General features: G+C 38.6%; 1 protein-coding gene across 2 annotated transcripts in view; it reads left to right on the top strand.

The window, feature by feature from the left end:
- The window catches only part of LOC130414458 (cytosolic carboxypeptidase 4), a 143,147-nt gene extending 131,085 nt beyond the window's left edge, over window positions 1-12,062 (top strand). For both annotated transcript variants that reach the window (XM_056740380.1, XM_056740381.1), the window contains one exon: window positions 9,984-12,062. In XM_056740380.1, coding sequence (XP_056596358.1) covers window positions 9,984-10,248 — 265 coding nt within the window. In that variant the 3' untranslated portion in view covers window positions 10,249-12,062. The remainder of the gene's footprint in view (window positions 1-9,983) is intronic.
- The last annotated feature ends 1,332 nt before the right edge of the window (window positions 12,063-13,394 follow it).

Here is a 13,394-nt window from a genome sequence, read left to right as displayed (position 1 = left end):
GTTCTGCAGAAGAAAGAATAGTTTGAAATGACAAGAGGGTGATTAAATTAAGAATAAGTCAAATTTTCCTCATTCTGTACAAATCTAGTTGTTTCTATTTTCTGCTGTGCGCAGCCGATTGTGTATCCCAATATCACCTCATATTAGCAATTTTCATAAATCATACAAACTTTCCCTGGCTTGTTGGTTATGTTATTTATGATGGTAATGGTAATAACAACCTGAGTCTTTCCAATAAATGGAGTCCTTCTAATTGTACTAAAACGCTTTCAAAGAGCTCCCAGATGCAAACGGTCGTCTCATGAACGATCAGCCCGACGCGCCTCTGAACGAAGAGGGCAGGATATCTCCACATTAGCTGATGGTAATTCCTTTGAACAGCTGCCTGCTCACTCCTGAGATATATTTCAAGATCCGCCTCCGGAGCGGACGCGTTTAGTGTCATCCCCGTTACCGAGCGGTACCCGTCCACTTACGCATGCCCCTTAGTCGACCTGCTTGGCAAGCGGCGCGAACAGATGGAAAGAGTCAAGCGAATGCATTTTGGAACTGAACGCGGATGCTTTTTGGTGGCCAAATGAGAAACGTGTTTCCAATGTACGACACAGAAGCTGTGACCTGGAAGTTCTTGATCTGTTGAGCTCTCGGCTCGGTCATGCACGGTTCAGATTTACGACATGTAGTTTTGTTAGAATGCGAGACTATAGAACACGCATTCTTGATGTTGAGTTTGTTAATGGTTGTTGGTCATGTCGTTCAATTGCTAGATCACTGCAAAACTAATCGATTTATTTGATTCCCTGGAACTACATACTGCTGAATATATACGACTTGAATGCAATATAGTCGCTGTGCCAAATGCGTAAATGCAAGTTGCGGCGGATTGCGTCAGGTTTGGTTCTGGAAAAGAATATTACACTTTTTTTGGCCATTCTGCTTTTCATGACATTTTACACCAGACACATGATGCGTCAGTCCGCAAAAAACGTAACATTATCTTATTTGCTAAAAGCTTGCGATCCCCTTTAATCATGCACTACATTTGCTAAAATTGTGATGGATGGCACTGAAATAAAGTCCTTGTTTACAGCACAAACATATCTTTCTCGGCAAATTTGGATGGTTATAGACAGATATTGATTTAAGAGATGTTTGTTTACATTGCAGTATCGATTCGTGTGGTGGATGCGGAAGTTATTCATTAAATGACTACCGAATCATGCATGCATTCAGACACATGCCAGGTCAAGAATGCTTTCAGCATTTTAAAGAGCTTGAAGCAATGTGGTCAAGCGTTACAGTAGATGGTAAAAATAAGACCCTAGAGAAAATCGTATTCCTTTTTCCTCAAGGGAACGGAGTGATAACGGTCCAGTGTATGAAATGTAGCAGCATCTAGTGGTCAGGTTTTGAATTGCAACCAACGGCTCACTCCACCCTTCTCTTTGAAGCACTACAGCACAAAGATGTCCTCACGTTTTCGCTTCTTTGGCGAAGGAAATAAGGTATCTACGAAACGCACTCTGTAGAGAAGTTTGTGCGTTAAGGGCTACTGTAGAAACAATATGGCGAATTCCACTCAGGATAATTCTAAGGTAATAAAAACACAACGCTTCATTACGTATGGTCTTTATACACCTCTGAAGACATAGTTATGCACATTGCATCGTATTTCTCCCATTAGATCCTCCAAAAATGTATCTTTCATGCATTTCTAAATATTTCACGATACATAAAAAAAATTGGCATCATGAAAGTTCACCAAACTTCCTATCGCACAGTTGTTTAATTATTAAAGCACAATTTGACAGACTCATCAAAGAATTAAAAGTATGCTTACAATTCACAGTTGTTGTCTTCTGTTACAGTCGTGTTGTAAACGCAACTACCTCTAACGTCTTTTACTAGCATGCACTATGCGCTGAGAGAGAGAGAGAGAGAGAGAGAGAGAGAAGATAAGAGCTGTAAAAGAGGGCTGCAAACCGCTTTTGAGTGGCGTTGATTTAAATGCCTTCTAGAAAATATTTGCTGGCAGTTCCGTTATGATGTGTCTGTAATAGTTTGTGAGAGCTCACACTGTAAACAAGAGCAGCGTATCCTTGTGCGGCGATGGGCATCTCCCAGGAGAGAGCTGATTGAATCTCTGTCCCCCGCCGTCGCACGGGCCCGCTCACTCCAGCGCCCGACATGCGGCACGCAGCTTGTCCTTTCTAATCTGCAAATTAAATTATTTCCAGGACTCTGGACACACTCTTTTTTACTTTAGTTTTCTCTTGGAGCTTTCTGAGGAGCCTGTCAGATTGTTCATGGACATACGTTGTCACATATGCAAGAATTTTGATTTACAGAAACAAAAACTTTTACACCTTTAGACATGATGTGATGTTAACTGTTGTTGTGTTTTTTGTAATATAGATATAAAGTAAAATGATTTACTGGTTTAGTAATGCACTTAAAATTTATGAAGAAAAGTGTTATTAGTCAATAGTACTCTAATATTTTAAGAATTCTGTCTAAAAGCAAATGCTCACCCAGTCCTAATCTTTGTCAGTTCGTGGTATGAGTTGACTAAGAAGCGCCCAAATGTATACCCAAGTAGGGTGGGCGTACCTGTCAATACAATTGCAATGGAACCTGATGTTCTCACCCAGTATCACCCATTAGGTTTTTAATCAGTCTGCCGGTTTAAACAGATGTAAATCATTTTAATAGACATTCAAAAACATTTGCTAGGTCATATTTTTTCAAAGCTCATGGCATTTCAAGTACTGTATATTTTTTAAGTACTAGTCTAGTCTCAAACCTCCTAAGTACTTTTCCTGTACTTAAACCTCTTCCTGAATGTGAAACCATAATCCATTATAAGTAGTTTATGATAATTTATTTTATTTATATATTTATTTTTAGGGACCAGGCCTTCAAAAAGGGATTTGAGAGGCAATTACATGCCGTGTGGTAGTGTAGCACACCTCTCCAGAGATGCATGTAACTTCTTTTTTAAGTGTAATCAAATCATGTTTGTGAATTGTAAGTAGTTTAGACACCAGTCCTGTCATTAACTGACAATATCTCACTCCTAGCTACTGTTTCTGTGTTCTGAGCAACATTTGAAATAAAAACAACTTTTGAGTATAATTTTGTGATCTGAAGTCTCGGTCCACAGCATGGCATATAGAATAGACATTATTATTGTTATATTGTTATTAGGGCTGTCAAACAATTAATCACGATTAATCGCAACCAAAATAAAGTTTTGTGTTTACATAATATATGTGTACTGTACATAATATTTTTGTATTGAAAAGCACATTCAAATACATACATATAGAACAAAAAAATATAAATTATTTAAATGATTGGTAAATATAAATAAATACATACATACATTTATAAATAAATAAAAAAATTCTAAATATTTATACATGTATGTGCATGTGTTTATAAATACAAAATTAATATCCACAGTACACAGAAATATATTATATAAACACAAACTTTTATTCTGGATGCGATTAATCGCAATTAATCGTTTGACAGCTCTGATTATTATATAGGATAATATCTAGGGAAGGTAAAGGTTTTATGTGATTGATTTACAGTACTAAAGTGTATTTAATACCATGCACTGCTGCAATATTGACTTGTATATTACAACATCAACTTAAATATTACAATAGTGTTATAAGATATTCTGGGTTGGCGATTCAAACAGAATCGAAATGTGGAAGAAGGTCCTACTTAGGTCCCAACTGAGGCAATTGTCTTCCTCTTGCTGAAACATTTGCCTTTTGAAATTCTAGCGGCCAAAACCCTTTATCGAGCAGGCGAGGGAAGAATTGTTTGGATTGTTTTTGGTCAGTAGGTGATAGTGGGAGGAGATTTGATCCCCATTTCTCACACTTCCATTGTGTTTATGATGAATGTTGTTGTGCTATTACTGTTTCTGAACGCTGAGGATTTTGTCCCGTGGATGACATCAATAATCCGATTAAGATTTTATATAATTACAAAACTGACAATAGGTTTCCTGTTATGATGCAAATAGAACAGATGAGCTGTGGAAGGCGTACAATTGTGTATCTTGAGAAACTTCAATAATAAATAGAAAAGCTTAAAAAAAGTTATGAGATTAATGTGTTGGAGTGCCTGAATATATAACCAATAAAATATTTTGTAGCACACACATATGTTAAACAAGGTATACAGCGGTATTAAAATGAAAACTTGGTAACTCTTTAGAAAATAAATATTTGTTTCCACTTTATATTAAGTCACACAATTTCATTATTATCTACTTGCTTATTAACATGCTTATTGGTTTTAAATTATAATGTATAAAGCACATATTATTGTCTGACCTTATTCTACATAAAAAAAAATTAGGAGTTAATTGAGGCAAAAGTCATATTTAATAATTAGTTAAAAGTGAGAAAAGGACCCTAATCTAAAGTGTGACCAAATATTTTAGACCAAATATTTAACAAAGGGAAAAGCTAAAATATAAGAGATAAAATAAATCTAAATTAACCAATAAATGTCAAATTACGAGACGAAATATAATAAATATGTAACTTGCATAAAATTCTGCCTTATTCCTGCATCAAAAATCTCTTGAAAGGACTACATGTAAGAAATTCATGTTTGAAAAAATATATACTTCCATTTGTTCATATAGCGCCTGTCAGAATAATAATGCAATCAAATCCCGGTATTTTCAAAGAGTTTATAAATTGCGGGTCAGTGTCTTTATTATCGGCTCATTTTTTCTATACTGCAAAGCCGTTTCCCACTGTGACATTTTCTGACTCTCTGCATCGTCTGTTCTCGTATCCATCGAGATGTGGCACAGCCCTTGTAAATATTTACATAATACTTGAATGAATGATGTATTTACTTAGCAACTATCCAGCGAGGAATTCAAACTCTTTCTGTTAGCGCGTGGGCGAAATAACAAAATGCAGATAACGCCAGCGTTTCAGAAGCATGCATACCAATTTAGCCGAGCCAACAGGGACTTCTGTAGATCATTAAACTGAAATCACGATTGCCAAGTCTGTGAGATGACTCAAGGCATTCTCTAATATTCTCTGAGTTGTTCAAAGTGCAAACTCTCTCTCTCCTCAAAGTCTCTCTAATCACATGATATTTTTATAGCTTGTATGATTGGCTCAAAAACTGTATACAGAACCAGGGCCTCACATTCATATGTGGTCTAGACCTATTATAGACCCTTGGATCGAACTTTCCTGGGTCTTTCAACATGGGCACGAGTTTGCCATTGCTAATAAATTTGCCATCACGACTATGCCAAGCGGTCAACCCCGGACCCTTCAGCTGTCTGTTGTTTATCGAATCCCCGGAGTCTCCATGTTCCAGCCTCCATCCACACGAGCTTATCCTTCTGGCAGCCATTGATTGTCTTCCATACATACAGTGAATTACAAGTGATGCTGGAGTAATTGAAATGGCAGGTGATTGTGTCCTAGCAACCTGCGGCACATTAGCCAACCAGGATGGTTTTCTAAGATATCATTGAGTTTGAATTGAATTAGAGATTGTGTGTTTCATTTTCTTTCTTTCGCCTTTTCTCTCTTTGTCTGTCTGCAGTATAAAGTAGACTGGGGCAAGTTGTCACCTGTATAACTGCTAAATTTAAAGACCAAAACTGTCTTAATATGTAATTTTGTTCTGTTTTTAGAATTCTTATATTATTTAATTGAACAAGTGAAGTTTTACAAGAATTAATCTACTGGGATATATTATGACAGGAGTTAACTGTCGACCAATCAGAATCCAGGATTGGAACCTACTGATTTTTAAACTGTAGGGTAGAATCTAGTAAAAAGATTTCTGTACATTGTCTTTTTGTTTTTTATTATTTGTGTTTACTTCATAATTGTGTCACGGTTTCATTGGCTCCTTTTGTGACAACTTACCCCATATAGAGTCAAACTAATAAAGCTGGACTCCCATACATCCAACAGTGTGAAGACATATTTTAAGGGTCCGCCAAAATGATTTGGTGTGCCTTTAACTATAGAAAATAAATTGATGTTAAGAAACTGAAATGTAGAAGAACTAGCCCCGGACAACATTGTTATTTCGTTTGTGTTTATGATGGAGTGCTGAGAACCTGCTTTGCTGTCTATCAGAAAGACCCATGGACTCGACGTAGCAGAGCGGCACAGAAACGAACACAGCTCTCTCTCTCAGCGTCCACTTAACGTAATTGAAACCAGACCTGAATAAGCACACAAGTCTTTGCTTTCAGAGAAGTCAAAATATGAGCTCATCAAATCGAAAACTGCCATTGTTGTTCGGCTCACAAATGATATTGCTTGCATTGTTGGTCTCGGAGTTGAAGGTGCCCTGTTCTTTAAAACTGATCATTCCGGTCTATTCTTTTGGGACATCAAAAACGTTATTGACACGTGTGTCTTCGGGAGCTCCATGAAAGTCAGTTAAGGTTTGTCCTTCCTGTGGTTTGACTGTCATTTGGTGTTACAGCAGAACCTGAGGAAGAAAAATGCAACAGTCTTTTAGGATAAGAACGGATGACATTTTTATGTGTCTATTTTAACTTTTTACATTATGAATGACTCTTGAATACCCAGTCATGTTTAAAGGGATACTTCACCCAAAAATGAAAATTCTGTCATCATTTACTCACCTTCGAGTTGTTCCAAATCTGTACATTTGTAATTTGCTTATAACCAAACGGATTGTGCCCCCCATTGACTCCCATAGGAGGAAAAAATACTTTATAATTTTTTCTTCTGTTGAACACAAAAGACCATTTTTAAGAATGTCGGACCGTTCTGTGGCACTTTTGACTACAATTGTATGTTTTTCTACTATGGGAGTCAATGGGGGCCAAAATCTGTCTGATTATAAGCATTCCTCCTAATATCTTCCTCTGTGTTCATCAGAACAAAGACATTTATGCAGATTTGGAACAACTCGAAGATGAGTTAACAATGACAGACTTTTCGTTTTTGGGTGATCCCTTTAATGTCTGCTCCAATTTTGTGTTTCACTGCCAAAGATTAAATGGATGTTAGTCCCAATGCACACGTCTTTACTGCTTCGAAGAATGAGAATATTGATAGACAATATGAAGTGCTTTTATAATGATGCTTTCATGAATTTCTTTTGTAAAGGTTTAAGAAAGGTCAATGCTTACGTTGATCTTTTTAATTTAGTCATGACCTGTTAATAAGTGGATCTTTGACCTGACATGCAATTTAAGCAGATACAGTGTTCCCGCATTGAAACCCAGAAGGAAAACGGTATTGTTTCTATAGCTCAGGAGATTTGATGTTTGAGTTCTCAGGTCCATTGTTTCATTTTTTGGAGGATCTATTGACAGAAATGCAATATTATATACATCACTATGTCTTGTACGTGTGTAAAAAGACCTTGCATAATGAAGCTGCATGGAATTCATACGCCCTCCATTTAATCTTATTGATGTAGGAGAAACAGATTTTTCTGTTTTATGGGAGTATTTGCATAAGAAATGTATTCCAAGTGCTATTTTAATTAAGATATCAAAGACAGGAGCTAGTTTTTGTAAGTGTGGTTCTTCGCATGTCATCTCAGTTTGAAATCGAAACAACAATACTGATACCCCGCTCAAACTGACTGCATTACACGTACAGTATAATTCCACGGTCTTGATCAATAACCAATAAGTGCTTTGCTGAAATTTACCAGGTGTTTCCTTATTTTAATGAGGTTTTCATACAGTTTAATGACTCCACAAATATGTTTAACTTCCTTTTGAAGAGCTGTTCATATTCACAAGACCGCATTAACCTCAATCAAACGGCCCGTATACTGTGTATGCAAATGATCCCGCTTTGCAGACGACAGGTGCTCCATCCACAAAAAAGACAGTAATATCACCGCTTGTTATGCGTCCCGCGCTGTATTCGGAGACCCGGGAGAATAAAGAAGTTACTTGCACCTGTTGCCGCTCTGACAACCGCAAAACAAATTGGTTCATTTCGTGAGTCAAGAGGACGTGATTTGGTTTTGAAAGGGACGTGTTTTCTGTTCAGGGGCGGATGGGGACTTAAAAGGGCCCCTGGACTTCTTCACCAGGAGCAGCCCACAACACCAGGCTGTCAACATAATAAACCAGCTTATTAATGCACAAATCATTCTAGATCACCACAATTTAGAAACAAATGTTTCTAAGGACCTTTAAAAGACCCATTGGAAAGCCAATTTAACAACAAACAGTCAGTTTACAGTGCAGGTTAAGCAACAAACAGACATCACAATTAAATAAAAGTCTGCCAAAACATGTCAGTGTAATGTAGGGTTATGTATTTGACCTCTTTGTAAATTACACTAAATGATACTGACCATGAGTCAGTCAAAGATGGTATGGTATGCAGCGACGAGACGAGACAACGGAGACGGGAGCCCTCGGAGCGACCGGAAGGAGAGAGGGGAGAGAGGAAAAAAAAAAATTACAGTCCGGTTCCCCGACATGCTGCTGCTCGGTCCTCAACCAGCCGGTGTACTCTCCTTCGCGGTGGCCCTGGGGCTTCGGTGGACGACTTGACCGTCGAGTGGCTCCTCCTTTATCGGGGAGTCGGGGCGGGTTCCCCGTCCCCTGCTCCTTCCCCTTGGGCGGACGAACGCAGGCTCAGGCCTCTGGCAGGTGTGGCCGCACCCGGCACTCCTGCCCCCTGCTCCTCCCCCTCGGAGGACGGATGCAGGCCAGGCCTCTGGCGGATGGCAGCAACTCCCCCGCTCCCGCTTGGACGATAGCCCAGTTCGACCCAGGGGCGCGGCAGCAAAGGGCGCCGTTCCACCGAAGCTTTGACGGTGGCCGCACTGTGCACTTCCGTTTCCTCAGAGCCTCCGCTTCGGGAGGCACCGCGAGGCCACTCGGCGGCGAGGACTCTCCGACAGCATGTTTTTCCTTCCTTATGGCGTGAATGGTATTACTGTATGCTTTCGGTTATGTTTAAAGGCATGTTGAGTCGAATGCACGTTAAACATCTTACACTAGTTTTCATTTATAACAGCTGAATTCACAAAAGAGAAGTAGTTTGCATCTCTAAAATATGCCCGTTAATCATTTTTATTGCTAAGCTTTGTTATGTTTGATTTCCCATATCTCAATACTTCATTCATCAAACTGAATTTGTGCATGGTGTCTGTTAGCGCCTGCCTACCGAACTTCTGTCGTCCAGTCTTCTTCAATCGAATTGGCTAAAACGTCTGTCTTCTTCAGTTTGATTGGTTTAAGTTCTACTTGGCCTCTGTGATTTGATTAGCTAGAATTCTCTAAACCCTGTTTGATTGGCCAAGCTTTTGACATTGACGAGCGCTGTTACCGCTGTGGCTAGGGCACAGAAATCACGACTATAACAAGTGAGCAAAAGAAAATACTATTATTTCTTTATATTCATACAGTGGGACGGCCCACATTGAGCAGCGACCCACCGGGAAAACTCCCGGTGCTCCAGACGGCCATTCCGCCACTGCTCCCCCGTCTCGTGAGAGCACTCAGTTTTTCACCCTCAGCATCTCATCTTTCCCATATAATGAAGAGGAGAAAACACAATGTTGTTCTTCACATTGTGGCGCACCAGATGTTATTCTTCCCTTTAATATCCACCCAGGGCAGAGAAAATTATAAACAAACGCGCATCTAGCCGGGTTGAGGACGGGAGGAATCAGATTGCTCGTCACACGCGTGTTCTCCTCGGATCCCTGTGGTTTTGATCTGATTAGTGTGACTGGGCTTTATGTTTACTGTCAATCAAAACGCTTGGTGAGCTGAAGGTCACCGCGTCCTTCGGCGATGCTTCGAGAGGCGCACAGCTGCAGAGTTTTATTTTACTTCATAGTGATGAAGCGATGACTTGGGAAGCACTTTATTCATTTTATCTGGATTAATACATCTCTAGCTTTTACTTGTTTTTTTTTGTGCTTTAATAGTCTGCTTTTGGTTTCTACAGTTGCTTCGAGGACGATGAACCACCTTGCCCAGAGGAGATCCAATACTCATCCTGCACTGACCTGTTTGGAGCTAATGATCTGGACACGGAGGTGAACGTTAACATGTCCAGTATTGAGGAGGATGAAGGCAAGAATGAGCGACGGCTTACCGACAGGAAGTCACAACAACTTCCTCACTTCCTGCAACAAGATGCAATGGAAACTTTAAGCATCAAGAGTGGACAGTGTAACAACATGGACATCAGTAACAGATACTTTTATTGAAGTTATATTGTTTGTCTTATCTGTTATTTATATTTTCTATCAATATAGAGTGTCTTGAGTGTTAGCTTGTCTTAAAGGAACAGTTCACCCAAAAATATTACTTATCCTCATTATTTATATTAATATAATAAAGTATTATAACTTTTGTGATTGTTTATTTCTTTTATGGAACACAAGGCATAACTTATTGAGTAGTTGGATTCATTACTTACATCTCACTTTAGCACGTAATAAAGCACTTAAAGAGATAGTTCACCCAACATTTTTTATTCTGTCATCATTTACTCATCCTCTCATCATTTCAAACTTGTTTGACTTACTTACACAAACACAAAAGAAGATATTTTGAAGAATGTCTGTAATCAATCAACGGCGGTACCCATTCACTTCCATTGTATGGACACGAAACCAATGGGTGTCAATGGGTCTTTGTTCATTTACCAAGTTTTTTCAAAATATCTTTTGATTCATGCATGTTTGAAATGATACATTTTTGGTGAACTATCCCTTTAAAGTTTCTGTGCTTTACTGATCATTTTAAGCTTCTTTAAAAAAACAATCAATATTTTGTATTCTCAAACAGCAAGACAATAATTTAGGTTTAGAACAACAACTCCAAATGATCACCATTTTTGGGTGAACTGTTCCTTTAAGGGTCATATCAAATTAGATACCGAGGTCTTGAATCACAGAAGGTAACATGAGGTTTCAAAAGTCACGTGTGTTCTGCGAATCTAAGATGATGTATGTAATGTGCAGAACAACACTTGAACAGTAATTCACATTCGTGTACTCGTAATAATATGATATGCCAATCGTTCGGTCTTTGCAATGTTCCAGCTCAAATCATGACAACATTATGGGTTGTTTACAGCTGAGTAGCTTACTGAGAAATGCAAGAGTCTCTGTTACATAACAGGATATGTTAGCACTGCAGATGAAGTTTACTTTTAATAATATTTATTATGTTAACGTTTGAACATTTTTGTTTTCGGTACGTTCTATTTTTCTAACTAGTTTAGAGAGTAAAACAGTTATTTAACTTATATTAACATACACATAGTTAATTAATACAATGAATATACAATAAAATATTAATATAAATTAACATGAATAAACATTTTCCAGACAGGGATTTTCTTAAAACAGGACTGGGCCTTGTTTTTCCAAAAAACATTACTGGTGTGCATCTTGAGACAAAACAATCTTACTGATATATTTTAAGATATTCAGTCTTTTTCGATGAAAACAACTCTAACATTTAAATTAGTCTGGGTCTAGTCCAGGAAACCGCCCCCAAATTTAAACGACTTGTATCCAAACACAGACCGGACGTAAACTTCGGGCTCACTGTTCTGATGAAACCGTCTTTAACCTCACAGATATTATTACATATAATTCATTGTTGGTCCATTTTAGAGCACATATTGAAAGAGTAAAACGAGATAGATGCTTTATTTGACTTAACTCAGTCTGAAATAAAGGTTGTTTGTGGTCTTTTCTTATCCTATCAAAGTATTTTATATCTGCATTGCTTCAAAAAAATCATTACAAAAAATGAAGCATGCACATGTAAACCTCAGAGTGTTTTACAGAACCTTCGAAAAAATGAACAGCCTCGCTACAAAGATTCAAGTCAGTCCATTTTCAAATTCAGCAGCCAATCAGAAGAATCAGAAGAAAGCAATTAAATGCTGACACTTTTAGCTCGAAGGGAAATCTGCCATTGCATATTAACCACGGCTTTAACTTCTGTCTAGATGGAAGAAGAAAGATTGCAACACTGTTTATGCAATTAAATTCATCAAACTTTTTCATTTGTATGTGTTGCAATTCACACCATACAGTACAGTGATTTGCCAATGTGGGATGAGAATCTATGCTATATTGACTTTGGTTACAGCTAATAGGCATTATGGGTGAATATCTGAAATATACAGTATACTGTAGTTTCTACACTTGATCCATGGGTGGCTTAAATATGGACAAACCCAACCATTGGTTTAAATGACACCAGAAAATGTCCATATTATACCCAACCATGAGTTGAAACAGAACCTTATTTGAACCTTAAATGTACAGTAAGTCACTTTGGATAAAAGTGTTCTTAGTTTTGTATTGCATCACAGTTTCTATGTGTATTTTAGCACGCCCTGTGTTCGTTCTCCATCAGCATACTGTACTACTATACATTTTTACTATAACTGCGTATTTGAGACCATTTCTAAGCAAATGGCAACCGCAGATGAGTCAAAACATCCCGTCTAAAGTCTCAGCGCAGCGTCAATAGAATAATAACTAGGAAGGATAACTGCGCTGTTTCTCCGAATGAAGAGAGTGTGTGTAATGACTCCATTTTCATTTCGATCTCTCAGGGGCATTTAAGGCTCAATCTAGGGGTAGGTAATGACTTAGCTGTGACCTCCATGCCCGTCTCCAGCAACCTGCAGCAAACAGCATGCTGTCCTGCCCTGTAATCTCATTCCCATTTACAAAGAGATGGTCTAATTAGATCCTGGCAATGTGAGGTACGTACCTGAGTGCAGAGCGGCGAGCGGGCGCTCATTGGTATGCGGGGGACGCGGGCTATGCCACACACCACTGCATTTCTTAATTGTGTCTCACACCAAGTCTGCTGCTCGACTCACTGCAGTCAACGCAGGGAGACGATACCAGTCGAGGTATTACTCCCTTCCCTGCTGAATGACCCTCCTGGAGCTCTCGGGCCTGTGATGGTGATTACTACATTATCACATGCGTTCGGCAAGCAGGTGGTCTTCTTTAAATAGCTATTGGGGGCTATATGGACATGATAAGAAGAGAACTACTCTTTCTTCACAACAGCTTGTTCTTAAAGCTACAATCTTTAACTTTATTGGTTAAAGTTGAGTGTTGGAAACTGTTTCCTTATAATAATGATTGATTAAGTTAAACCATCATGTTGAATTTCAGAGGAAGTGTCGTTGTTTTCCAATAATGTAAAGGTCATAACGATAACATTTGGGTACCAAAATCCAGGCATTCTACGAGCATTTTCGTCTGTTCGCATCTACCAGGATGAGATAATGGGGAAATAACAAAGTGGGAGGGTGGCGGGAGATCCCCGATAGATCAGGGATGTCTTTAAGATGACTGCTCAGGATATG

Source organism: Triplophysa dalaica, chromosome 24 (genome assembly GCF_015846415.1).
Source record: "Triplophysa dalaica isolate WHDGS20190420 chromosome 24, ASM1584641v1, whole genome shotgun sequence".
Lineage (NCBI taxonomy): Eukaryota > Metazoa > Chordata > Actinopteri > Cypriniformes > Nemacheilidae > Triplophysa > Triplophysa dalaica.
This window is presented reverse-complemented; position numbering and strand designations above follow the sequence as displayed.